The 21,082-nt window shown below is 49.7% G+C and overlaps 6 protein-coding genes across 6 annotated transcripts; 3 read left to right on the top strand and 3 right to left on the bottom strand.

Moving 5' to 3' along the window:
- Nucleotides 1–1,421: 1,421 nt before the first annotated feature.
- On the bottom strand, nucleotides 1,422–2,702 carry TGAM01_v204174 (hypothetical protein; the record flags this gene model as incomplete). Its single annotated transcript, XM_018800727.1, has 3 exons — nucleotides 1,422–1,981; nucleotides 2,046–2,637; nucleotides 2,691–2,702. 3 exons carry the CDS (start codon nucleotides 2,700–2,702, stop codon nucleotides 1,422–1,424), a joined length of 1,164 nt encoding a protein of 387 aa, XP_018666192.1.
- A 1,837-nt stretch (nucleotides 2,703–4,539) lies between these two features.
- On the bottom strand, nucleotides 4,540–5,195 carry TGAM01_v204173 (NADH dehydrogenase (ubiquinone) 1 beta subcomplex 8; the record flags this gene model as incomplete). Its single annotated transcript, XM_018800726.1, has 3 exons — nucleotides 4,540–4,569; nucleotides 4,635–4,946; nucleotides 5,019–5,195. 3 exons carry the CDS (start codon nucleotides 5,193–5,195, stop codon nucleotides 4,540–4,542), a joined length of 519 nt encoding a protein of 172 aa, XP_018666191.1.
- A 650-nt stretch (nucleotides 5,196–5,845) lies between these two features.
- On the top strand, nucleotides 5,846–11,074 carry TGAM01_v204172 (helicase SWR1; the record flags this gene model as incomplete). The annotated part of the gene is made up of 1 exon (XM_018800725.2): nucleotides 5,846–11,074. One exon carries the CDS (start codon nucleotides 5,846–5,848, stop codon nucleotides 11,072–11,074), a length of 5,229 nt encoding a protein of 1,742 aa, XP_018666190.1.
- A 1,032-nt stretch (nucleotides 11,075–12,106) lies between these two features.
- TGAM01_v204171 (CAMK/CAMKL protein kinase) lies at nucleotides 12,107–16,035 on the top strand (the record flags this gene model as incomplete). The annotated part of the gene is made up of 8 exons (XM_024549363.1): nucleotides 12,107–12,191; nucleotides 12,432–12,481; nucleotides 12,533–12,882; nucleotides 12,929–13,055; nucleotides 13,161–13,189; nucleotides 13,258–13,375; nucleotides 13,437–13,584; nucleotides 13,679–16,035. The coding sequence occupies 8 exons, from the start codon at nucleotides 12,107–12,109 to the stop codon at nucleotides 16,033–16,035; spliced, it is 3,264 nt and encodes a 1,087-aa protein (XP_024405948.1).
- A 578-nt stretch (nucleotides 16,036–16,613) lies between these two features.
- On the bottom strand, nucleotides 16,614–17,294 carry TGAM01_v204170 (hypothetical protein; the record flags this gene model as incomplete). Its single annotated transcript, XM_018800723.1, has 3 exons — nucleotides 16,614–16,900; nucleotides 16,961–17,099; nucleotides 17,157–17,294. The coding sequence occupies 3 exons, from the start codon at nucleotides 17,292–17,294 to the stop codon at nucleotides 16,614–16,616; spliced, it is 564 nt and encodes a 187-aa protein (XP_018666188.1).
- A 664-nt stretch (nucleotides 17,295–17,958) lies between these two features.
- On the top strand, nucleotides 17,959–20,311 carry TGAM01_v204169 (hypothetical protein; the record flags this gene model as incomplete). The annotated part of the gene is made up of 8 exons (XM_024549362.1): nucleotides 17,959–18,561; nucleotides 18,626–18,671; nucleotides 18,726–19,042; nucleotides 19,112–19,435; nucleotides 19,507–19,532; nucleotides 19,978–20,115; nucleotides 20,190–20,217; nucleotides 20,273–20,311. The coding sequence occupies 8 exons, from the start codon at nucleotides 17,959–17,961 to the stop codon at nucleotides 20,309–20,311; spliced, it is 1,521 nt and encodes a 506-aa protein (XP_024405947.1).
- Nucleotides 20,312–21,082: the final 771 nt, after the last annotated feature.

Raw genomic sequence — 21,082 nt, 5'->3', positions numbered from 1 at the left:
TCATCGCTCCCACCATCTTCGTATATCTTCTCCCGTGAAAAGCCCCCATATTTTCCTTTTTTCGCCTCTACTAATCCAGCCGCAATGCTCACCACTACTACAAAGCCATGCCTAAAGAAATTATGCATCGCCGAAACCCTCAGTTCTCCGCGCCGCCGAGCGCCACCAAGCCATCGCCGGCCCAATCATCAACACGCCCTTGTCATCTGAGACACACAGCCATGCAAATGCCGTCACAACACGCCTGGGAGTGTTGTGGGTGGTTCAACTTTTGTCAGTTATCCTCGGCAATGTTTCCGCCCGGTCTTCTATTTTTTTTCTCCAGTTCTTCCGGCAGCTCATCACCAGTAGAACATTCGATTTGCGCCTAGAAATCTCACCTGCATACCAGTCAATCAAGATCAGTCATCATTTCTGCCTAGGGCCAAATCATCATGTCCGTTGGGTTTCCGCTTTGGGGAGATCTCCCCGGCTCGCGGCCGGATCGCAGGATCGGCAGACCCGGACAAGTCGCTTCGAGGGAAGCGAAGTGCAGCGGAACTCGGAATGGCAGCATCCGCATGAAAAATACACACATGTCCGAACAACAATAAATCGCAACGAGAAAATTATGAAACAAGATACTGTGTGGTGTATGCCGCTACCTACCGTGGTTTGCCATGCGCTCATTACTCATTATTTGAGTTTCCTCCCTGTGTTCTTGACGCCGGGCTCCCAAAATGGCAACTGATCCAAAAACTAGTTGCTGATATCGCTCAAATCAGTCTTACTTGACTGACACAACCATGCCTCTTCCAGCTAGGGGCGTATAACAATAACTCAAATTCAGTTCGTGTGTTGTTAGTGTTGTTGTTAAAACAGACGCCAAATTGGTGGCGAACTTGAACCAAGTCGCCGAGTCTTGTCCGTTGAACGATTCTATCTGCCTCGAAGCTTAGCTTCTTTGAATGCTAGAGCTGTGGCTTCGGATGATGCCAGAACCAATAGCTAAGAATGAAAACTTGGGTCGAGTTTTGCTACAACTCAGGTCAACTCAGATATACTGATTACCTAGAGAATATGCTTAAAAAGAATTCATGGCCTGTGGCTCATCCAATCATTGAATTTCAATGACTTGACGGCATATGCCGAAATCATAAGCTGAAATCGGGTGCCGTGTGTAGATATCAGCTTATGGAGCACGTAACAGCAGCATTTGCGTACCTTGGTAGGCACTCATGCACTTGTGATAGGTACAAAGAGTGACATAAAGTTCCATTAGAAGGGCGTACTAGTTTACTACCTGAAAAATGACAAGTCGTTTCAAAATAAACGTCCCACCAGAACATCTCTTCCAGTACATCCCCATCGCTTGATCCATATGCTTATGTGCGGGTGGATGCGATGGCAGAACATGAATCGTCACCTATTTATACACTTGTTCACTGGCAGTCGGCGGTTGGACTATGTGCTAGCAAAGGTGTGAGGCGAGCTCTTGGGCTCGATCTCTTGTGATTATCATCACTCTTTGCAGCACTTATTGGTGTCAAAGTCGAATCGCGGCGCCTTTTAGCTCCCTTATCGTCCGTATGTGCTGCCGCATTCTCCATGGCAAGCTCTTCTACCGGTTCACTTTCTAGAGTCGATAGAACAGAAGATGTATGCTGCTTGGCATCCGGACGAGTTGACCTACGCACCCTGGAGCCAAACGATCCTGTTCGTAACATGGCTTTGCGTGCTGTATATGGATGCTGTGCAGTCTTGCCCGCTTCGAATTGATCTCCCATGGAAGCTGATGCTGAGGATGTGGTTGAGGGAGGTGGGCCCGCCGTTTGAGAGTTGTAGTCTTCTCTGGAGAGCCTTAATTCCGGAAAAGAGGTGGTATAAAGATTGTTTGCCAGCATGTGAGCAGGCATTGGCTGGTTAAGCAACGAGTGGGCCAAATTGTTTTGGAAGTCGATCGATAACGAATTCTCTTGTGAATTCCGAGGCAGAAATAGCCCTATGCGCTCAAAGTCAAGGGTCATTATCAAAGACAAACTTGGCTCTCTCTTCTCCATCCATACCTTGCATGTCTTGGCCATAAGATGCTTCGAAATCCAGCGCGTCACTAGGAATTTTCAAGTAGCCAAAACTCTCGCTTTCTTCTTCGTCTCCAAGCTCCTGCAAGCTGAACCTTTGACCCAAGTGAGAGGTTTTGCCCACCATGGGGCCCTGGGCATTGACGTTGGACGACTTTCTTCCAATTTGGCGTATTTCCGGGAAGATTTCCTGTTCTCCAAGCCTATATATATCAGGCATTCCGAGACCCATGCTGTTCAACCACTCAAAATACGCGTCCGAGTCATTGATAGTCTCCATTGTTCCGGTACTAGTGCTTCCAGAGGTAGAGCGACTGCTTCCGCTCTGCGTACTAGTTTTCCGCTGTCCATGTCGAAGAGACCGGTTGGCTATAATCTTGTGGACATTTTCCGTCGAAGATTTGGTCAGGCCCGCATTGGTTCTACTATGCTTTCTTCTCGGCGAGTGAGCGTGTGATTCGGTATCATCGGAAGGATAGCTGGGGACAGTCATCGATGTAGCAACTGGAATCCGTCTCCACATGGAAGGATTGGGCCACGCGATGCCAGATGCTTCAAGAATCTCTGGAATTTGATACTGTTAGCATCGCTTTATGCCACTTTGTTGGAAGAAAGATGAGATCAAATTACCGAGAGGCGCATGTTGGAAAGAGAAAGCGACAACATTCTTCACTCGTTCAATAGGCATAGAAAGAGAGTCCCGTGGAAAACCCTCGCTGATTACAATTTTGATTCGACCAAAGTCATCGGCCGGGTTCCAATGATTTTGCCGCAGAAGCTCCTGTCGAAAGCTAGGAAACCGAAGAGGCTCAAGGTCTCCGTTTTTTGACATTCCTAGAGCGGTAGCGAGTTAGCAGCTTTTCGTACACACGCACATCTATGGGAGCCTTAGTCCATACCAAAACTGTGAATAATAACGTGTGGCCAATCACTTTCTCTATCAAGAGACGCAGAACTAAATGGAGGCACATGTTAGCAAGCTAGGGCTGCAGACAGCGCAAAAGCATCTACATACGCAACCAATTGCCCGTCGACAAACACCCGAGCCTCGAAATTGGCACATTCACCATATTTACTGTAGCACCTGGTGAAATGGCTGACAGACGGAGCAAACCAAGAATGGATTGAGATTTGGAAAGGAGTACCAGCTGCTAAACTCGGAATGAACCCGCAGACTGTGGGCAGACCAAATGGGCCATGCGGGTTGGAGAATTCTGGCACCATCAGCATCAGGAAAGTGATATAGAAAACAACGTCCAAGTAGACAAGATGGTAGGGAGATAAAATCACATACCTGGGTCGTGGATTGCATGACAGGCTACTTTGAACTCTTTGACTGGCACTTTGCAGTCTCTGGGGAATAGTAGAATATCCCAGTCGTCGAACCGCATTGCAACTGCAAGATTGAGAGTGCACTACCAGGAGGTCCAGAAAAATCATAGGCAAAAAGTCAGACTGAAATAAAGCAGATACCTCGAGCAAAGGCCCTGGAGAGTCCAACTGTGCCGCTCTGCTATTCCAAGGATGGCTGAGAAGGGGAGAATCAGGTTTGTCAATATGATCAAGCTGTAAATACCTACCTAGGCGACTATCAAGTGGCAGGGCAACGCTATCGGCCCAGCATTAAGCCCGCTGATTTTAATTCGACGAGTAGCGAGCAGCTGCAGAATTGGCAACAGCTCGTCCAAAGTGCCGGGCTAATAGACCGGGACCTCGCTAATGCCTTCAAAGACGGGCTCTTCGCTGCTTCCTGCGATGTCCTAGTTGCCAGGAAAGCAGGTAAAAGTATCTAGACGAAGATATGAGTATAGCAGATTACAGAACTAGAAATATTGAGCAACATAGCTTACTGCGGCGGTCGTAGGGAGGCTCTACGGTGAAGTCGCCCCTCAATATCGAGAGTTGGTAGCCCCTGATAAAACTTGCACTTATATCGGCATGCGGTGGCGAGATTTCCGGGATAACGCGATTGTCGACGCCATGTACTGGCAGTACTTCGCAGGAGAAATGCTTTATTTTTCAACGGTGTAATAATTATCTCATAATGGGTCTTACGGGATTGGCATAGAGCAATCGATGAGGATATCAGCCTAAAAGTGCCTGAGCTACATCACAGCAAGTACTGAAACGAGCAATAGGAAACCAGTATGGATCAGCATCCTCTGCTCAGTCTGGAAACAAGAAACAGAAACGATAAGCAGGATGTGATTTCCACTTGTTTTGGCCACCAAGATTTAATACACCCAAGTCGGGCACGGGTAATACTGGAGCATTCAGAAATGTATGCTGTGCCGTATAAGCCAGTTAGCAGGACGTGGCCTGATGATCATGGAGTTTTGAGGAAAAGGTTCGAATATCGAATTCCTCTTTCGTATTCTACGATCCAAAGCCCCATCGACCAATGACTTTGTCTCATGAGGAAGCGTCAGATAGGAGAAACATTTTTCATTCTTTATTATATACAACTTGACAATTTATCTTACGGCTCCGCATCGCCAGCCATTCGTGCCTATATTCATGATGATCAGTATCGTCTGCGTTGCATTTGCCGAGGAAATCTCAAATTGAGCTTACTCTTACGGCTCCTGTGCCGCCCAACTCTCGCTCCAGGCCATTCTCAAACTCTCTTGGGTAGGCAATCCGGTCAGGGTAGTTGAGATACACAACTCCTGAAACTGAAAGGAAAACGGCGATGAATGTTCCAACCATGATCAGACCGGGGCCTGAAGTCGTCCACGTATACTCCCATGGAGAGAAGATACCCAGCGTATCGTTATCCTCGTGAACCGGCTCACCAAAGTTTCGTCGCTCCTGAGGGTCCCACCAGGTAGCATAGGGGTCGCGGAACTGTCGCTTGATCTTGGGCGGGTTGATATAGCCTCCATTCTACAGCCAGCAGTTAGATTCCCAGAACTCTTTGCACAAACAGCGCTCAAACGGCGCTCAAGCATTACGAACCATGCCAGGGTCCTCGGCCTCGCTCGGTCGCACGGGATCGGGGTACTTTTCGTCAATCACTTTCTTGTCGGAAAATTGAGATGGCAAAAAGCCTCGTCGTTGGATCGTAGGAAGTCTTCGGCTGGCAGCTAGGGTGTTGCGCAGAGCCGAAGCTCGCACAAGTCGTTGCGGGAGCATCTACAGAGATGAAATATCAGTCCATTTGTTCGCTCGAATGCTTGTGCGGTCATAGATTCGGCTTCGCTCTCACCTTGGGCGAATTGACTGCGGTATTCAGCGCCCAATTGCTGCGTAACGGGATGGCGCTCCGTGTAATGACCTCAACAGACTACCAGATTGGTAGATTTGAGGTTGCTGCTGATCGACTGCAAGCGCTTGTGCCTCAGGCATCCGTGTTCTCTGCTGCTCAAACCCGTTACGACAGACGGGATTTGTCTCGGACCGCCTAGAGAACCCAGATACTTGTGGATACAACAGCTAGCAGCCCCACCAGCGCTGAAAAGCCCAGCGGGCGCCGCAGAGCTCCAGCTACAGCATGGGTGCTCCAGGTACCCTCCAGGTACACCAACCCCTCCAGTGCCCTTCATCCCATTTCGCACCAGCCAACATGGCGCCGTCGAGATTCTTCCCGTTCAAAAGTTTTGCAGAGGAGACTGGAATCGCTCACAAAAATCGCTGCAGCGCTCCGCCCAGGCCTCTGATCATGTGCAAATTCTGTCCGAATGTTCGGTGAATCGCCACGAATCCGTAGACACCCATTTCTCCCCGCCAAATGATAGCCTCACAGAGATTAAGCCTGCGACGTCCCTTAGCTCTACGTTGCTATTATGCCCGAGACCGCGTCGCCCGACCATGTGCTTCCGGACGCGGACTCTCTAGCATCATCAACAGCAAACAGATCCCTCGCCGTTGACGCAAGTGACGCGCCGCCCGTCGAGATAGAGGGCCGAGATGCCGCAGCGGAATCCCATGCGAATGGACATGTCCACGACGACGCGACGCCTGCTCAGGCAAATGGCCACGTGCTGCAGACAGCCGAAGCCATGGACGACCATGGAGACAACGACGGCGAGCGGCCGGCGAAGAGACAGAGGACGCGGAATTCGACTCCTCCACCGCCTGCCGTTCGAAAGCTGAAGCCTATATCGCCGCCGTGGAAGAAGATCGAGGCTGACGGGCCAACATCATTCCATGAGAACGGACGGCGCAAATCTGGCCGCATCAATTCGCAGCCTGTCCCAAGCGAGCTGCCCAGTACGAAGCGCACAACGAGGCATTCTACCAATGGATCGACCGGAAACGTGCTCAAGGAAAGCCCACTGCCTAATGGCAAGTCCAACAAGGCCGCAGCAGGTGGCGCATCCAAACAGAAACCCACAAGCAAGACGACGCCAGCTCACTCTACTCCCGCCGAACCGAATTCGAGATATGGCTCTAGGAGGGGTGCTGCCCCCGAACCTAGAGCATCCTCCAGACTCTCGCGTCGACGAACTCCTTCGCCCCCTCCGCCATCCCTCAGACACTCGACACGCACACGAAGAGGAGCCGCAGTTGCGCCAGATACCCCGACCAGCGTTGCCAAACAAAATACGTTCGAGAGCTCCGGCAAATCACCCCGATTAAAGCTCAAGGTTGGGCCTCGGCTCACAGTGATTCCCTTGGTCCATCCAGACCAGGTACGCAAGCGACCGCGAATTGGGACAGATTTCGATGACTTCTGGGATCGAGCTGGGAATATTCCGGTAGAGGAGGGCGGCCTCTTGACGTCTGAGGATGGACCCCCTTATACGAACGAAATGGCGCAAACCGATGCACGAATGGTTCTTCGTATTGAGCGCGAGGTCGAACCGGGGGGGCTCCTTTCAATTCAACGATGCTCACTATTCGTACCTGAAGGGGAAGAAGAGCCGCCAAGACAGTGGGCTCGTCAGGATCATATGACAAGGGCCGCAAGCAACTTTCGAAAACTCATGATTATAGAACAACAACGACATCGATCAGTGGCTAAGAAGCTTGCTGAAGCATGCCGCGAGGAATGGCTACGCCGTCAGCCCAAGTCTGCCGAAGAGATAGAAGCAGAAGCCAGAGCTGTGTGGCTGATGCGCTATCGCGTTGTCCTCAGATCACTCTTTGGCACTTGGGAAAATGTTCGTGCAGAAGTGAATCGGCGGCGATTGGCACAATGGGAAGCAGATGAGCAGAAGAGGGTCAAGGCTGCCCTCAACCAAGCCGTCAGTTTATCGGAGCAGAAGCTGCAGGCACGGCGCGCTGGAGGTGTAGATTCCGAATCTCTCTACGACGAAGATGATGGCTTTGACGATCTAAGTGACAGCGCTGATGGAGAAGACGGTGAAGTTGACGATTCGCGTCTGGCTTCGGCAGAGACAGATGGCAGCAGTGATGGTGGCGACGAAGGCGACGATAGCGACATGATGTCTTCTTCTGAAGATGAAGAAGATGAAGACCAGAAAGACGTGGCAGATGAAGGCCTTACTCAGGAACAGCTGCGGGCGAAATATGCCAACATACCTGAGTTGGAAGCCCCTGAGGAGCCAGAGTCGGTCGCCGAAAATACAGAAACCCCTGGCATTGCAGAAGGATCAGATGCCGAGACCAGCGATGAATCAGTGGACATGGACGACGACTTGGGATCAAGTGACTTTGACGGTAGTGGCGAATCTGGAGATGAAGGGTCAAGCGATGAATCGGGATCCGAAGACGGAGCCGGTGGGCTGCTAGGGCTGTTCTTTGGAAAGTCGGAGCTTAAAGCAATGTCAAAGGGTGAAGCAAAGGCTGAAAGTCCCGAACAAGAAGTGGCTCAAGCCGTTGAATCTGAGATGGATGTTGCGCAGCCAGACCCTGAATTTGAAGACGAGGATGAAATGTCGCTTGTCCGGCACCCTGATTCGATAAACGGTGACGATGCAAAAGAAAATGGCGATGGTACTAATGATATCCCATCTACACTGGATACCGAGCCAGACAGCATGGAAACCGCAGAACAGCCTGTTACTGAAACTAAGGAGTCGGATGTTCCCCCTTCAGACCATGATGATATGGAGGTGGAAAATGCTGATCAGGACACTACGATGGCAGATGTCCCAGCGGATTCGCCAGCTACCGATGCGTCAAAGTTGGAAGAGATTAAGAGCATTACAGCTTCAGACAAGTCTGCGCATCCTGAAACAGAAATTGCGAATGTTCACTCCGATACTTCTTACGACACATCACTACCGGCGGCAGTGGAAGCCAAGTTGGAAGCAAAGCCATCTGAGAACGAAACGTCCTTGGAAGAGCAACAGACTGAACCAGCGGAATCAATACCTACCGTGACTGACGAAGTTACGACACTTGAGCCTTCCGCTCACAAAGTTGAAATTCCGCCTCTCCTGCGAGGAACACTACGCGAATATCAAAGACAAGGTCTCGACTGGCTGGCTGGTCTTTATGCAAACAATACCAATGGCATCTTGGCAGACGAGATGGGTCTTGGTAAGACGATTCAGACCATTGCGCTGCTGGCGCATCTTGCCTGTCGTCACGAAGTCTGGGGCCCGCATCTTGTAATCGTTCCCACCAGCGTCATGTTGAATTGGGAAATGGAATTCAAGAAGTGGTGTCCTGGCTTCAAGATCCTCGCCTACTATGGCTCTCAGGAAGAACGAAAGAGAAAGCGACAGGGATGGAACAATGACGATGTTTGGAACGTCTGTATTACTTCCTACCAGTTGGTACTTCAAGATCAACAGGTGTTTAGACGCCGTAGATGGCACTACATGATCCTAGATGAAGCGCACAACATCAAGAATTTCAAGTCGCAGAGGTGGCAGACATTGCTAGGATTCAATACACACTCACGACTCCTCCTGACTGGAACTCCTCTGCAAAACAACCTGACAGAACTATGGTCACTACTCTTTTTCTTGATGCCTGCGGAAAATGGTGTTGGAGGATTTGCAGACCTGCAAGAGTTCCATGACTGGTTTCGCAAACCTGAGTCACAGATTCTGGAGAATGGAAGAGACCAGATGGACGATGAAGCGAAAGCCATTATCGGGAAGCTTCATAAAGTATTACGTCCATATCTTCTTAGACGTCTCAAAGCCGACGTAGAGAAGCAAATGCCAGCCAAGTACGAACATGTCGAATTCTGTCGGCTTTCAAAGCGTCAGCGTGAGCTGTACGATGGGTTTTTGGCACGCAGCGATACGAGGAACACGCTGGCGTCTGGCAATTATCTCTCCATTATCAATTGTCTGATGCAGCTTCGTAAGGTCTGCAATCATCCCGACTTGTTTGTCGACCGTCCTATCATGACCTCATTCCGCATGCGCAAGTCCGTAACCGCAGATTACGACGCTACAGTGAGGGCTGTCCAGCATTCTTGTTTCTCAGAAAGCCCGATGAGCTCTGTCAATTTAGCCTTTCTAAATCTAGTACCGACACAGCATGAGCATCTATCTACGATGAAGGCTGATAGCATTGCCCAATTAAGCTCACACCGCATACTGATGGATCTCCGAGAAGCACAGAAAAGTCGAGCGCAAAACGCCTACACAACTCTTGATCCAGGCACGGTAGAATCGAATATTGCCTATGTAGAGAGTGCTGCCAGATGGGGACGCTTTGAAGAATTGCAGCACTGTGTCTATCTCAATGCCCTTCGTCGCCAGCAGAGGCCAATCTATGGGAGCAATGTTGTTGCATTACTAAATATCAACGCCCATAACCCTCTTCGCAAGCCTCGACCTCGAGTGCCCCGGAAAATCATGGACTGGTTCGAGTCCGACTCGGCCTTTGTGCAGGCATTAACTCCGTCTCTTGACCAGAGAGCCGATAGCCTCAAGACTACTATTGAGAAATTCTCTTGCGTCACGCCCGCAGTCGTGACTCGAGACCTTGACCAGTTCATTCTGGGTCGCAAGGGCATCGAGGCGTTTACGGATGAAGACCTCAAGCTATCAGCACCAGTGCGATGGGCGCCCTTTATGCCCAAGCAGCCCCCCTCGGATCCATGGCATGAAGCCCGAATGCGTCTTACTATTCAGTTTCCCGACAAGCGCCTCCTTCAATATGACTGCGGCAAGCTTCAGGCCCTGGACAAATTGCTTCGCAGGCTACAAAGTGGCGGTCATCGCGCGCTCATCTTTACGCAAATGACAAAGGTGCTTGACATTCTTGAGCAGTTTTTGAACATTCATGGACACAAGTATCTACGACTTGACGGTGCCACGAAAGTTGAACAACGTCAGATTTTGACTGATCGCTTCAACCATGATTCACGCATCCTTTGCTTCATCTTGTCCACTCGATCAGGAGGACTGGGCATTAACCTTACGGGCGCAGATACGGTCATCTTTTACGACCAGGACTGGAATCCGGCCATGGATAAACAGTGCCAAGACCGATGCCATCGTATCGGCCAAACACGCGACGTGCACATTTACCGTCTTGTTAGCGAGCATACCATTGAAGCGAATATTCTTCGCAAGGCATCGCAAAAGCAGATGCTAGACGACGTTGTTATCCAAGAAGGAGAGTTCACTACGGATACGTTTGACCGCCCTTCTGTCAGAGACGTCCTCGGCGAAAAGGTCGATTTCATGAGCGAGGGCGTTGCTGCTGCAGATGCCGCTCTTGATCTGGTTCTTGGCGGATCTGAAAGCAGCAACGACCAACGCCGCGTTGGCCGCGTTTTCGAGCAGGCCGAAGACAAAGAAGACGTCGCTGCCGCGCGTGTTGCAGAGAAGGAGATTCTCGCCGACGACGCTGACTTTACGGAGAAGGCTGGCGGACCTGCCTCGGGCACATCAACAGCACGACAAGGAACGCCAGCGGGCAAGTCCATCTTTGACGGCGGCATCGGCATACTAGATGGCCCAGAAGAAAGCGGCATCGACACAATCGAGGAGTATAATGCTTGGGGAGGAAGACTGGGCAATATTGATGACTATATGCTTTCGATCATGACCGAGGAACTGAAGTTTACGAAACTGGAATTGCCAAAGGATAAGAAGAAAGGGAAAAAGAAGGGCAAAGACACAAGGAAACGGTAATGGCTGAGGGATTTTATCAGCCCTAAGCGAAGAAATATTGACGGCGAAAGATGACTACCATTGCGTGTATGACATTCATTGTGTGTATAATATTTTCTTCTGTTGTTTCTGTTGTGAGTGTTGTACAGTATGGCGTGAGACTTGGGTTGCATGAGATTTGGTTCAAAAAGGGTTCTATTGATGTTATTAGGATGGGAGTTCAGGAGGGTGCCAAAAAAACTTTCAAAAGGGCGATAGCAAAGTGCTTTATGTTTAGGTAGACTTGGTGGATTATGGCCACTGCCATTGGAAATGTGCATACTGAATAATCTCCTAGGAACTTATCTTCTTGCTGCTTAGGAGTGTTTGAGGCATCTGGAGGTCGAGTTTACCCTGTATGATTTATGATCTCCCAGGAACTTGTGTTTTTTTTTCTTGCTGTTTGAGAGTGTTTGTGATGCCTTTGGAGATCAAGTTTCCCCTGTATTAGGTACTACCTAGTTAAATTCTCCTAGGTATCTATTTGTCTGTATTTTCTTGCTGCTTAGGAGCGTTTGTGATGCGTCTGGAGATCAGTATTACCCTGCATTACTCCAAACACAAGTCATATCGGTATAGGTAATCAAAAGTAGCCACCAATCTGCTTTCCTATTACTTCTATACTTCTATAGCCTCTATAACGAATATATCGTAGAGATTTACGCTGGCCGAGTTTATTTGTTTCCTGCTCATGCAACCATGACTTCATTCTTGTTTATACAAACGGCATATGTGAGCGTCATCAGAATACTACTAGCGCCCACTTTTAAGCACTAACAGCAGCGAAAAGCTCTAGGTAAACTCTTTTCTAACCCACGTGGAACTTAGAATCGTTTCGTCTCCATTATATCATGATGTCTTTGTGGAGACTCCGAAATACGTTTACAAAGTGCAGCTCCCAAGGAAATCGAATAGAACAACAAAACCCCTTTTGACGAAATGCTGCTGCTGCAGATCCTGCGAAAAAAAGTAAGAATAGCACCACGACCCACGCCACTTTACCAGCTGCAGAAGATGTCACAGCGCATCTGGGTTCCACTGTTTGGCGACTGGGACACAATCCTAGACCTGGCTGTACTACTAGCGGTAGAGGTACCGGGTACGTGTGCCTGTTCCGCTCGGGGCATCCCGCAGTGGCCAGCGTCGACCACAATAGAAGCAGCTTTATATTGAGCAAACGCGTGGAGAAATGGCAACTTCTGCAGCTGTGTCTTTATATAACGGTTGGTTCCAGGTGCCTTAACCAACACGCTCATTGTGGAATGTGAAACCGGTAGCAGTACCTGGGCTTGCTGGACCTAGCAGCATCTACGGGTAGTCTAACTGCTAACAATCGTAGCCCCTGCGGCACCCATGTCCGCTGTGGAAGCTGGGCGAGCCACCCGCAAGGTACTCCAGCCGCAGGTACCGCTACTTGTGCGCACCTCCGGACGCTACTAGCACCCAGTTCCCGCCCGTATCCTGTCTTCCAGCAGTCAGCCAGCGCCCCCAGCCAAGTCACCGTCACGGACCCCATGTCCCATGTCCCATGTTCGAAATTTGCCAGTCCATCTTCGCCTTTCGCAGACAATCTCGCTTGGAGCTCATGCGACCGATCCCCAGCGGGGAACCGTATTTTCTGCTCAACCACGTCGCCGCCCGACGCGCCAATCCGGACCTCTCGAAAACGACGACCTTGCCTCGTACGCGATCCTGAAGCCATCGTCGAATGCATTGACGCCGCCAGAGGCCGAGCCGGAGCCTGACCCCGAGCCCGACGCTGCATATTCGCAAAGGGGGACCGCCGAGTTGTGGCCCGTCGTCGTCCCCTGTGGCCGCTGAACGAACAAAACATAGGGCCCGGATCCTGAAGTCGCTGTGCCTATCTATACCCGGGAGGAAGAGAGCTCGCGCTGCGGGCGCTGGACGAGGAGGGATGCAGACGGCTAAGGGGAAGGCCGAGGCGCTGGGACGAAAGGCCAAGGTGGGTTGAGGCTCCCCATCTACGCTGCTCTGGAGGAAGAGAAGAGACGAGACTAGGAGTAGGATCAAGATTGAGATTCGTGGCTAACTGAGCGGTGCTGTGTAGCTTGCCAATTCCTACCAGGAGCTCTTAGAGTAAGTTGGCTTCACTCGCCCCTTTCGCCTTGTCGCTTTGCTAACCGGGAGTGCTTCGATCTCTACAGTGAATTCGCGAGCAATGATCTCAAATCAGTCGGCAACTACACCCTTGGCCGCCTCATTGGCAAAGGATCCTTTGGCAAGGTGTATCTGGCCACCCACAAGCTCACTAATGGCTCCAAGGTGAGTGCCTCTTTCATTGGCTGATGCAACATGCCGATCCTGGCTAATCATGCCACTCTAGGTCGTGTTGAAGTCGGCAAATCGAACCGATTCTAATCTGGCCCGCGAAATCCACCATCACCGACAGTTTGTCCACCCACACATTGCGAGGTTGTATGAAGTTATTGTGACGGAGAATTTGGTGTGGATGGTTCTCGAATATTGTGCAGGTAAAGCTTATGATAGACCGCGAGAGCTTGTCTCTGTTCTATTCCGTTGCTTTTGCGCCTCTGGAGAAGTGAATTAACACGTTTAATCCTTTAGGCGACGAACTATACAACTACCTACTCGATCATGGCCCGCTTCCAATGCCAAAGGTGCAAAAGATCTTTGCACAACTTGTCGGCGCTGTCAGCTATGTGCACATGCAGTCCTGCGTCCATCGCGACCTCAAGCTTGAGAACATTCTCTTTGATACACATGAAAACGTGAAGCTGGTCGATTTCGGCTTTACGAGAGAGTACGAGGGCCGAACAAATCATCTGCAGACCTTTTGTGGAACAATATGCTACTCGGCGCCGGAAATGTTGAAAGGCGAGAAATATGCCGGTGAAAAGGTGGATGTTTGGAGTTTGGGCATCATTCTCTATGCCCTGCTCTGCGGAGAGCTTCCCTTTGACGACGACGATGACAACGTGACTCGAACGAAGATTCTGACCGAAGAGCCAAACTTCCCCGAACACTGTCCGGCTGAAGCGATCCCCCTTATTAAATCTCTTCTCTCAAAACGTCCTATACTCCGACCAGGACTCCCGGAGATTCTAGCTCATCCTTTTCTAGCAGAGCATGCGCCAGCACAGCAAGCTATTCTCGAAACGAAAGCCCTGCCCCCATTTTCTACCATGTTAGAGAAGGATTGCCTACATCGCATGCGAAGTGCTGGAGTAGACACCGATATGATTATTGAGAGTGTCATGGCACAAAAGTGCAATGCCTTGGCTGGATGGTGGACGCTATTACTTGAAAAGGAAGAACGAAAACTTCGCCGGAGGGAACGAAAACGAAAAGAGAGAGAAAAGGATATGGACAAGAGCCTTCATCGAATTTCAGTGGCGTCAAGTCGTTTCGAGCGGATGCTGCAGGATGTGGACGAAGATGGCGGCCTAACCAAGCAGTTCATCAAGCTAGGAGAACCAGCAATGCCCAGGACTCGAGGGAGGCCGGATCGTAGGAGTGCGCACTACTATGACTTGGCGATTCATGACGTCTCTTACTTTACCGCCGAAGGCAGCCGGTCGAATGCTCCGCAAACTCCAGATGAAAATGGCCGCCATCGTTCCATCGATAGCCATTCTATCCGCTCAGTCTCGACGACGCGCAACTATCGACCGATTCCGCCGCCTAAGGAGGGTATTCTACGAAGTGCTAGATCTCGAGGATCAACTCTGCATCTCGTCACTACCACCGAATCGCTGGGACTTGATAACCATAGTGCTCCTCCCAGCAGTTCTCAACAACAGGACGATAGTAGTTTGCAGAAAGCGAAGAAGAAGCCCAGCCAGGCTATAATTGCTCATTGGAAGAATTGGACTCATTGGTTCATCGAGAATACCACGAGGAGACGACGTGGACACGAAAGGCGCACCAGTCGAAGTGTGCCGGATCTTCACAATAAAGAAGGCAGCGCGAAAAGCATCAATGATGTCAGTCCTAGGCCGCAAACGAGCAAAAATCCGAACACCGGCTTAATAGGCGCAAACCCTACCGCTCCTCTTCCCAAGGGAGTCATTCCAAACGGTCTCGTCGCTAAGGCCAACGGGTCATCTAGCTATGGGTCTCTTCGAGGAAGCGTCAGTGGGCCTGTAGGGACACCATCGCAACAGCCGTTGAGGCCTAAAATAGCTACATCGCAGGCTTATAAACGCCAGTCATTATCGCCATCGCCATTAACGCCTCGAGGCACTGTCCGCCGCTCGTCGGCAGGTTTGAGAGGCAGAAAATCGACTTCGTCTTCAGTGTCTTCAGTGCGATCTATGCATCACCACCATCATACCCACTCCAAGGCGTCTTCTACCAGCTCTACAGGATCTGTGTCAACTACCAAAACGCCACTAGCTCGCGGACACTCGCCTCACCACTCTGTCAAAGTTCTGCCTGCGACTCCTACGGGCACCGGTTTCCCCTCCAACATCCGTCTTGTTCGAATGCCGCCCGCTCCCGCTCCTACAATGAACATGTATAACGAAGGTATGCCAAGCCAGCCGCAAGCTCCTGGATCACCGAATCCATTTGGCACGGGTGTCATGTTTGCAAAGAGAAAGAAAAATCTGTTCAAGGGTCCGGGCCTTAGCTTTGGAGGTTCCCATGGACATCGAAATGGTGGTAGCGGATCTCATTCCCACTCTCGCAGTGGTAGCGCCTCAGGACTGGGACGACATTCCGGAGAGATCACCATCCAGGAAGAAGATGAAGACCACATGGGCGGCGTCGACGAGGAGGAGGAAGAGGAGGAGATTGAGGAGGTCGATGCGTTTAGCCCATTGGTTGGTGGCCCAGGCGAGATTATCGAGGAACAGATCCTTGAAGACGAAGAAGCAACCACTCCTACGGCGGAGGTGCACAACCTAGCGGATATACATAGTCCATCGGCGATTTCTCCTAGAAATACAGTGCTTGCTTAGTGTGGCTTTGCTATACAAAGAGCAACTAACGACCTTGGTTACAAGCTCGAAAATCGAAGTGCATCTGCTTGCAAAGAGAGCAGATTGGTAATACAGCATCAACATGGACACACATATATAGGTACTCAGAAGGTTACGTGTTTTCCTCGACATTACCCCCTTTTCCCCCTTCTTTTTTCATATCCTATCTCTTTAATGAATCAAACTTTGGCGAAAGATAGGCTTAATCGCTAGTGTATATTGCAAAAATCTTTCTTTTTACTTTTCCTTCTTGTCTTACTGTTCCGACTTTATTGTCAGTTTGTAAAAAAAAGCTATTTCTTATATGTACTATACCCACCGTGGTCATGGATATCTACGTTGTATTCTCTTACGACTTAGACTGAGCAAAGCTAGAATTTTGAAAGTCATTAGACAAATTTCATTGGTTTTTTTTTTCTTTTGTTTAAGGCCTTTTCAATTACAGATATATCTATAAATGGCTGTTTGAAGACACCTTGCTGTGATATTTGATACTTCTTTTGCTATGCGATAATGCTAATTCGAAGAAATATTCGGGAATTTCGGTTGTGGTCGATTTAATGGCTGTGCGCTTCCTTCTCATGCTGCTTCCTCATCTTTTCGACAATGGCCCCTCTCTCTTCCCGCAGGGTAATCCAGGTCCAAAACCAAGCCATCATTTCGATAAACGCGAATGTGAAGAGCAGTCTGTTGTGTAGATGGTCGGTGCCCGATCCGGAGCCCTTGTGGGAGACACCTGGACGTCTTGTCGAAGAAGACGACGAGGACGAAAATATCGACGTGGTAGGGCTGAAGGTGTAGGAGTAGAAGACGAGGAGCATGGAGAGGAAGAAGCGTAGAGGAGCTGTTGACGGTTCAGTATAAAGTCTTGCAGAGGAAAGAAGAGGTTTAGTGGGCAACGTACCCTGGGTGCCCCAGTAGTATAAAGCGCTGAAGTCTTCGGGCATTGAGAGTGAGACAAGGTCGCTGATTCCGGAGAAGCCAAGGACGACGGCGACGAGGGCTAGGGCTGGGCTTGGAATGTCGAAGCCACGGACGGCGGGCTGTCACGACTCGATTAGCAGGAGATTCAGGCGCAAGAGATGAAGAAGGAGGCGTACCATGTTCATGCTTTCGCCGAGAACAAAGACCAGTGCCTGGTCCTCAATCGTTTTGGGCTGCACGAGGAAGAAGTAGGCGAGGGTGAGGTGGAGGAGGGAGATGGAGGTGATGATTGTGGTGAAGGATATGAGAGCCATGGTGGGCGGATTTTGATGAGCTCGTAGGAGTTTCGGGAACGGTTGTCGTTTGCTTGTTAAGGGCGCATGCAGGAAGATATAAGTTGATCGTGGGCTGTTTCAGAGACTCTGTATACGTGGCACAAGCGGACGTCTGTGATGGATGATTTCGCGGAGCATCCGAGCTTTGTGGTAGACTGTATTGCGAAGGAATGGCACTCTTCCTCGTATAATGAATAGACGGGGAACGAGTCAAAAGAGAGAAGAAGCAGAAGGAGATCCCACTTTTGGCGGAATCAAAGGGAGGATTAAGTGGTAGATTGGCGTCAACGCATGTTCGCGCACCTGAAAGGTGATGCCGGGAGCTTTGATAATTCGTTATCGATTAGAGCTTTAGGGGTTGCTGAACAAAACTTGGAGGCTGTACGGAGGTCTGTGGCGCTGCGGTTGTGGCGCATTCAGTGCGTGGAGAGTACATGCCTCAAGTACTGTTTGGCGACTGCAGCTGAATGCATGGGACAGCAAGGAGCTGCGAGAGTGTTAGTTCGATATAACTTGTCACTAGTACTATATTGATGCTCATTGTACATAACCGGGCGAATTGGAGTGTTGCATATATCGACCCCTTTTTCTTCTTTACTGCAATTGATATCTGTATAAGAAATTGAATCATCACTTTGCCATCATGAGCGCTCCAGACGCCGAGGCGCCAAAGCTGGACAAGGCGCGGCACATCAAATACTGGCAGCGATGCCACAAGTCGTTTCTCCCAACTGCCTACACTGGAAGCGACTCAACGAGACTCACATTCGCCTTCTTCATCATCTCCGCTCTTGACATCTTGTCTGTCCCGCTCACAGCCCAGGATCGGGCAGCAGTGCGAACATGGGTCCTGAGTCTCCAGCACCCTGATGGAGGCTTCTGCGGAAGTCCAACTCACGCAATCGCAGGCGAGAATGCGTCCAAAGGTTCGGCCAATATAGCGGCTACTTTCTTTGCCCTGATTTTGCTGGGCATGGCGGCAGAGACTGAAGAGGAGCAGCGCTCGGCGTTTGCTGGAGTTGATCGCAAGGCGATTCTGCTTTGGCTGAAGAAGCTGCAGAGAAGTGATGGGAGTTTTGGGCAGGTGTTGTGGGAGGGTGAGCCAACGGGTGGAAGAGATACGCGCCATAGTTATCTGGCGAGCTCTATACGATGGATGCTGCGAGGCTCGGTCGAGAGGGAGGATGAGAATAGGGTGGAGGATATTGATGTTGAGAAGATGACGCAGTATATCAGGGGTCTTCAGGTGATTTTTGCTGCCCTTAAGACGGTGATCAGTTAGGATTGTGATGCTGACTGTGAGGCAACAGACTTATGATGGTGGAATTGCAGAGTCTTCGACTGAGGAGTCTCACGGTAAGTGTTTACTACATAATGGATAACTTGGATCGGCATACTGATGTCGTGTAGCCGGATATGCATATTGTGCCATTTCAGCTCTATCTATGCTTGATAGACATTCTGATGCAGCGGCAAATGCGAAAGGGGCAATGGACAGCGGTATTGAAGATCGTGCCAAGTTGCTCAAGTTCCTCGCGCACAGACAATTCAAATACATGTCAAACACAGAGGCCATTGCTAGTGACGAGGGCTCAACGGAGAATTATCTCGAGGCCAAACTCGGAGATCTGAGTCTTGATGGAGAGCGCGCGTACACTGGATTCAACGGCAGGTGGAACAAGAAAGCTGATACCTGCTATACATGGTGGGCTTGTAGCATGTTCAGGGTGAGTCTGCTACTTGACAATCGTTTTGAGAGTGATGAGTTGACAAATTGGGGTTGCTTCGCTATCTAGCTACTCGATGCTGATTATGTTTACGATGCGGTGCCGACCGGCAACTACTTGTTGGATATCACGCAGCACATCATTGGCGGATTTGGCAAAGCTGTTGGTGAGCCTCCGGATATCTATCATTCTTACCTTGGCTTGGCTACCGTGGGTTTGATCGGTGGACATGATTTGAAGGAAGTTGATGCTGGCTTGTGCTGTAGCACAGATGCAGTTCGGAAGATTGAGATGGCTCGAGAAGGGATGCTGGAGGCTTTGAAGAAGCAGAGTGAGCAGCGCGGTGGATGGGGAGGAGAAGAGTTTTGGGGAAAGGCTGCTGAAATGATTAAAGTGAGATAAATCTTCATCATACTTGTGATTGTAATGTAGCAATTAAATACGCAAGGCTATAAACTGGTTAGTGGAAGACCCCGAGTAATGTCGCTGTGTAAGTTGATCAGGATGCTGTGGAGAGACAGCTGCGTAGCCTCCTGTGTGGGACGAAGACGTCGATATTAAGATGCAAAGTTTGATAGCGGCAGTCAATTGATTTCTTGTTCATAAAATAGAATTTTGACACCCAATAACCATCAAATGCAATATATTCTTGCACATCACAACAGCGAACATGAAATCACCAAGAGCTTCAGCGCTAAACTGAATGACGTAACGCAGTGGCACGTTTGAAGTTAATGCTGCAAAGTTGAGCTGCTGCCGATATTCTTCCGGCTTTCTTCAACATCCGCCTCAACCAGCGACATTCATCATACCAGAAAATCAGCAACAAGATGTCTTCAGAACAGCAGCCTACCGAAAAAAACCCCTGGAACGAGGAGACGAAGAATACATTTGAAGGGTAAATTGCCGCGTGCGCTGGCTGTGTTAAAGTGTAGCTTTGAACTGACAATCGGCAATTCTCGCAGCAAATCCAAGAGCCAATTCTACGATCCCTGCCAGGAAGCGGCGCAGCGCAGCTATAAATGCCTCTACCGGAATAACGGCGACAAGGCAATGTGCGGAGAATACTTTCAGTATGTTTTGAGGTTTTGGCTGCAGGATAGAGGCGGCTATACGGCCCATGGGATTTAGCTGACGTGTGGTTTAGGGCGTATCGCGATTGTAAATCGGCTTGGGTATGTCTGCCTCGGACTTTGATTTGGAGATGTAGAGTGCTAATATGTTGTTTAGCTGGAGAAGAGAAGGAAAGAGAGAGGAACGCTCTGGTGAGACCGCGTTTTTCTTCCAGATGGAGAGGATTGGCCATTCGAACGAATCGACGGCGCGAGGGCTAGTGTATATAAAGGTAGACGGATGTTGTTTATGGAACGAAATATTGTAAGATAGAAAAGATCGAAGTGTAAGTACAGAGCATTTGGTTTTCCCTGATTTTACGTGCTGACATTGCACTGCAGAATGATTGCTGCGATATGTGGGCGCTTTGAAGCTACAGATATTCACCCCCCTCTCCTCTTTTGTCCATTGAGCGCTATTCTGTTGTATATATGGCGATTCTGTATCAATTTCGGTCTTGGAGGTAACAAAAATGGCCGCTGCCGGTGTATGCAAACCGCATTTATCGATATTTGTCTGTTGAGACAGCTGAATCAAGGCTTGGGAAGCTGTTGCTGGTAGTTATACATGATACGAGATTTGCAACCAGTGTCCAACTATCTTCTTTCAAAGCATGGTCCCGGCGGAATAGTTACTACTACTGAGCCGCCTTTTCGGTAACTCGACTTTTTCACATATTTCACTTGAGCTGGGATCCACGTGCGATCTTAGGTGGACAGATCTTTAACTTTATCGCAGATCGTCCTTGTTAGATGGTCATTTTGCTGTATTTACTATCTATAATGGCTATCCGAATCAGCCGGTATCTTTGTCCTGCTATTCGCAAGTGCCTATCAAACAAGAGTCGCCTGTATAGCTTCTAGAGACTTCAGATTGTGGCTTTCAATGGCGTCCTATGTGAGTCTCAATATGTCGATGTTTTTTTCA

The sequence above is a fragment of the Trichoderma gamsii genome (genome assembly GCF_001481775.2).
Source record: "Trichoderma gamsii strain T6085 chromosome Unknown Scaffold_11.2, whole genome shotgun sequence".
Taxonomy (NCBI): Eukaryota; Fungi; Ascomycota; class Sordariomycetes; order Hypocreales; family Hypocreaceae; genus Trichoderma; species Trichoderma gamsii.
The sequence above is the reverse complement of the archived record's forward strand: the minus strand, read 5'-3'. Positions and strand labels throughout refer to the sequence as shown.